At 39.1% G+C, this 5,730-nt stretch overlaps 1 gene segment (V, D, J or C); it reads right to left on the bottom strand.

Moving 5' to 3' along the window:
• Positions 1–2,498: 2,498 nt before the first annotated feature.
• On the bottom strand, positions 2,499–4,296 carry LOC134644686 (Ig lambda chain C region-like). The segment is given in 3 exon segments: positions 2,499–2,943; positions 3,583–3,699; positions 4,260–4,296. Coding segments are annotated over 3 exon segments (477 nt in total).
• Between the last annotated feature and the right edge of the window lie 1,434 nt (positions 4,297–5,730).

Below are 5,730 nucleotides of genomic sequence, written 5' to 3'. Positions count from 1 at the left end.
GTTCAACTGCAATGAGAATAACTAGCCCACTTAAACACAACACAAGTGTACCCCCCACCCCCAACCTACACACTTCATTTCAGCAACAGTGAAAGCTTTAGAAAGCTAAATGAGATAATAAGTGTCACGACCTGCAGCATCGGCAAGGTGCTGATCAGAATCTCTCCACTCCTAGCCACCCTTCTCTTCCTTCTCTTCTCTTTTTCCTCTCTCTCTCCCTCTCCCCTTCTCTCCCCTGTTTTGCCGGGGTGGAACTCATGGCGGGTTCACGCCCTCGGTCCACGCCTTCCCGGATTGTGCACACCTGGGCCTCATCAGACCAGCTGGTATATTAGAAGGAGGAGATCAGCTGTTCAACGCTGGATTGTTGTGAAGGCTCTTGTCAGTACACGTCTAGCTCAAGTTTCCTGTGCCTCCGTCTCAGAGACTTAATGAGTGTTTCTTTGTTCCTAGACTCCCCGGACCCGTCCCCGTGTTTCCTCGTGTGGAGTGTGGAAGGAGTGACTGGTCGCTAGTGGAGAAGAGAGAGGTTGAACTGAGCGCGTGTGTGATTTCCCCGTTTTCCCTGGAGCCCTGGACCCCTGCCCCTCACGTCTTGTATATAGCACTAACCCCGCACTGTCTGTACATACAAGATCTGTAATAAACAGTCTCTGTTTGAACGATATTCAGGAGTCCTGCGAGTGGATCCTCTAAGCAACCCGTGACAATAAGTGAACAATCAGCAATTTCCCATCAGCTCACAAGTATTTTTCATTAAGGCCATTGCAACTTAAGTTTAATAAATAACCACTGATGAACACTGATCCTGCTGTTTGTTAGAAAAATTACAAACATCCCTGATCTTTTGTTACTGAAAAAATGAAAAATATCTAAATATCTAAACATTGTGACGCTCTCTAAGCATATCTGTTGATTTTGATTCTGTAATAAACTACTGAGATGATGATCACTGATAACAGTGTTGACAGATTATTTCACTTTGCATCTAACAATCCCCCCAACCCACCACTCTCTCTCCCTCTCTCTCACCCCCCCCCCCCCCCCCCCCCCCCCCCACACACACACACACACACACAGGTATTTGTTTGCAGGTTGTGTTTTGAATGCTTGCTGCGCTTCACTGATCCTAAACTAGTTTAAGAAGAACCAGCAGGAAACGTCTGTGCAGAGTCTCTGACAGTGAGATTAATCATAATGATGATGATGTTGCTGACTCCACTGCTGATCACAATCGTTGTCAGACTTCAAGGTGATGACTGATGTGGTTCTGTGTATTCTCTGTTATGTTGTACTTGACATTACACTGTCATTTTAACAAAGTAACATATTTTAATTTCCAGGATCAGATGCCAGTTCATCTGTGACTCAGTCTCCTGTATTTAAGGCTGCTGCTTTGGGGCAGACAGTCTCTCTGAGCTGTACAGCCAGTAAAGGAGTTGATGATGATCTCAGCTGGTATCTACAGAAACCTGGACAGCCTCCCAAACTGCTGTTTTATAAAATCAGCAGCCGTGAATCTGATACTCCGAGTCATTTCAGCAGCAGTGGCTCTGAGCCTGAGTTCACTCTGACAATCAATGGAGTTCAGGCTGCAGATGCAGGAGATTACTACTGTATGGGAGCATATAGAGGCCCAGAGTTCACACAGTGATACAGAGTCGTACAAAAACCTCCCTCAGTTACTATTTGCAGTGTTGCAGCTGTGAGCTTCTGATACAGACTCTGACATGCATCACTGGTTCACTGAGTCCACTTTCAGAGGTGGAAATTAAAATATTTATTCATTCCTGATCACATCATTAAGAAGATTTCAAATTAAGTAACACTGTTTAGAATCTGCAACATATTATCCTTATTTCACTACATTTTGTATTAATTCTAATTTTCTGTGGATAATAAGGTAATATGAAAATAATTTTGTTCATACAGTACATTTTAAATCACAAAGTTATAAGGTGTTTCATATTTTAAATAAAATCAAATTCTATGAAATAAGTTTTTCTATCACAGCATACATAAACACATATTTAAAAGTAACTGGTGTCAACAGAGGTCAAAATTAAATAACCAAATGATCAGGATAACTAAAACGAGCAGAAAATGCAGAACAATGTATTTGCTACAGCCTCAAATGACTGACTGCAATAACATGTTGTTAGCAGTGGTGCTGCACAAACATCAGCCTGGCCATGAAGGGCTTTAAATTTGATTAATAAAATTTTAATATTAATTCTACAGTTTGCCAGAAGGCCACAAAGGGAGGCAAGAAAACATGTGGTGTTCTTTGATGATACTTTGAGTCAGATTTTTGCAGTATTAATTCCTTGAGAAAACCAGACTGGATGTGCTTAGACGTTCAAAAGATAAGATAAGCTTTTAAAAGCTTCTCCCCAAGAACAAAACAAAAGTGATTTTTCATGAAGCTGTGATTTTATTTTGTGTTTTTACTTTTTTTACACCATGTTTTTAAAGTCAACATGGATAATATTAGCTGATAAACTTAGCATGCACATCATTAGAAAATCAAATGTTTGCAGAAATATCGCAACAGCAGAAACATGTAGCTTCATCAAACTATAAAACACATCATATGCAGACAGGAAGTGTTGCTGAAGCTCTACTCTGAGCAGTGGTCAGGGTCCAGGCTTTGAGTGACGGGGCTCTGTCCACTCAGACTGGCCTCACAGCTCACTGAGCCCGCCTTCTTCCACTGGTCTGCAGAGAGGCTCAGGGTGCTGCTCCAGCTGTAGCGGCCGTCTGTCCCCAAGACCTCCAGGCTGGTTGAAACCCCTGAGGATGTGCTGGTGCTCCCCACCTTCCAGCCCACCTTCCAGTTTGAGGGGAAGCCCCCGGTGGCCAGACACACCACAGCGGCACTACTCTGTTTGTCTTCATCTTTGGAGGGAGGGAGGACAGTGAGGGTGGGCCTCACCACACCCGCTGGAGGAGAAAAGGTTGAAGATAAAGACAAAGATAAAGATAAATTCCGAAAAAAGACATACAAATGTACAAAAATCTGAATAAATATATTGTCAGTGATTACTGATCAAACCTTTATTTTTCATGATGTGTTACACTTAATAACTTGACCCTGGGATTATTTTCTTATTTGAAACTGACAAAGCTAAAGCACTCATGAGAATACAGTTAAAACTTCACATCTGTTTCTTTCACTTCCTTTAAACTTCATTTAAAATTGATCAACCATGAACACAAAATTGATCTAAATATACTGACTTAATTTCTTTTTTCTAATATAAGTCGACAAAACATAATTCAATATTTGTTTTTATTTTATAATTCATGAGTAAAAATACATTTTAAATTAAAGTGAACTAAAACGTCACTAACACAGCTTTTAATGTTGCAACCAGATAATATTGAAAGAAGCAAAATGAACCAAAAAGAACATAAAAATGTGTTTTCTGTAAGTTCAGTTCCTTCAAAGACTGAATGAATATTGATTTAAGAAAAGTTTCTTCCAAAATGTTCCAAACATACACTTAATAATAATCACTGAATTTGATCAAAGTTCTGTTTTACTATATTTTTCAAAAATGACAAATTTCTGGTACTTACAGCCAACGATGAGTTTGGTTCCTCCACCAAAAGTCCACCACAGTGATACAAACTCATTAAGTGGCCGTACAAAAACCTCCTGCACTCTGAACAAACCTCTAACCACTGAAAATGAACCTTTTAACATAAAACATCACAGTACACCTTAATGCAGAAGATGATTTCACTAAAGTGACTTAAAATTGTTTAATGAATTTAAGTCATGATTATCATAATTGTATTTTTAGTATTAAGAATTGAAAACAAATTTTAACATTACACATATTTATTTTAAAAAATAACCTCACACATACACAAAACTGTTTAAAACAGCAAAGAGTAACACTTCAAGAAATCATGAATTCTGAAACTATGAAATTATAATAAAGATGGCTTTACAGGTATATTGTATTTGTTGATACTAAAATCAATAAGTAAACATACAAACCAGAGGGCCGTTTTAATCCAGGTGTTACAAATACATAAATATGTGTCCAATATATTTTCCTCTATTCCATAAAATCTTTAATGGTATTATTTCAAACAACTTTTCTTTTGATTTTGTGCCACAAAGTTTCCTTCAGTGTGTTGAGAGCAGAGAAATCATTTCCATAGAGAGGAGGCTTTGCCTCATCAGCTGATCCTCCAGAGAACTGAGAAGGTTTATAGTCCTGTGAGTTCAACACTGCAGGACTCACATCTGTCAGTCAACACAGCAGAAAGCACAACCACCATGACTCTCATCACCATCCTCATCTGGACGCTGACCTGCTGCTGTTTTACAGGTTCATTCACTCAGCAACATTTCAAACATGATGTGCTGCTTTTTCTCTCATTGATTTCTGCTGATAAATGAATGATTTGTTTTTGTCTGCAGGATGCAGCGGTCAGGTGACTGTGACTCAACATCCAGAAGAGACATCTTCTCCTGGATCCACTGTCACTCTGACCTGTAGGACCAGCCAAGCTGTTCGCAGATGGGATGATGGTGATGAGGGTATGTTTTGGTATCAACAGAAATCTGGACAGACTCCAAAGCTCCTAATAAGATATGTGAAAACACTTCAGTCAGGAACACCAACTCGATTTAGTGGCAGTGGAAGCAGCTCTGACTTCTCTATGACCATCAGTGGAGTTCAGGCTGAAGATGCAGCAGTTTACTACTGTAAGAGTTACCACTACATAAACAGTGTTCAAGTGTTCACACAGTGATTTGTAGTCATACAAAAACCTCCCTCAGTCAGACTGCAGAGACACTGAGCTGTTACAGCAGGAACTGACTGCAGGTGCTGAAAAAGAAGAGACTCTGACACAGACCACTGAACACAGAGCTGACAGTAACCTCACCAAGCACTATATACCAAATTGAAAGTTGTTGCTGTTGTTTAAGGGGGCCTTTTGAAATAAGGATTTCTAAAATATCTGCTGTGACCAAGTCACTTTCTGTTTATATTACTTGATTAAACTCACATCAAAAGTTTTGATGTTTCTATAAACAGATGAATTACAAATGTTTACATTTATATTCCCATTAACCTTCTTGATCGTGACGAAAGAACAACAAAAAACCCTGCTTTTCAGTTTTTTCCCACTGTATGTTGTCACCTTTATTATAAATATAAAACACATGTATTTCTTGATCATTGTCAAGCTTTTAAATCTACGGGAATCATTTGATTTCTACTAATTCATCTCAAAAACTAAAGATAATAATGCTGGTAATATAAATGCTTTATTTGCAGTAATAATCATAATTCCAATTAAAAACATCCATATCCACCACCTGAGCTACGTATCACTCATTGAATGAGTGGAAAAGTGGGAGTCATGTGGAGAACAGAAAAGTTTGAACCCCCGGGAAAGCAGGCAGATAAGTGATGACATCTCTTCCTTACTGAATGCACAACCTTCATATTACTCTCCAAGAAGTTGTTGTTATTACTGTTCCCTCAAACTTTACTATTTACGGAAGTAGCAGGCTGCTTGTTTTATACTGAACTCCTGTCCTGGGCTTCAGGTAAACCATTTGTCATCACTGGGGGAGCACAGAGGCCTGCTGGAGTTTAGAGCAAAGACAAATGAGGACCCTGTTAGTTTAATTTAGAATAAACACTGAAAATGGATCAGAGGCTTGTCCACCTCTCTCCAAAACTTTTAAATAAATATTTT

The sequence above is a fragment of the Pelmatolapia mariae genome, linkage group LG16_19 (assembly GCF_036321145.2).
Source record: "Pelmatolapia mariae isolate MD_Pm_ZW linkage group LG16_19, Pm_UMD_F_2, whole genome shotgun sequence".
NCBI classification, from domain to species: Eukaryota; Metazoa; Chordata; class Actinopteri; order Cichliformes; family Cichlidae; genus Pelmatolapia; species Pelmatolapia mariae.
Note: the sequence above shows the minus strand (reverse complement) of the source record. Positions and strands in the feature narration are given on the sequence as shown.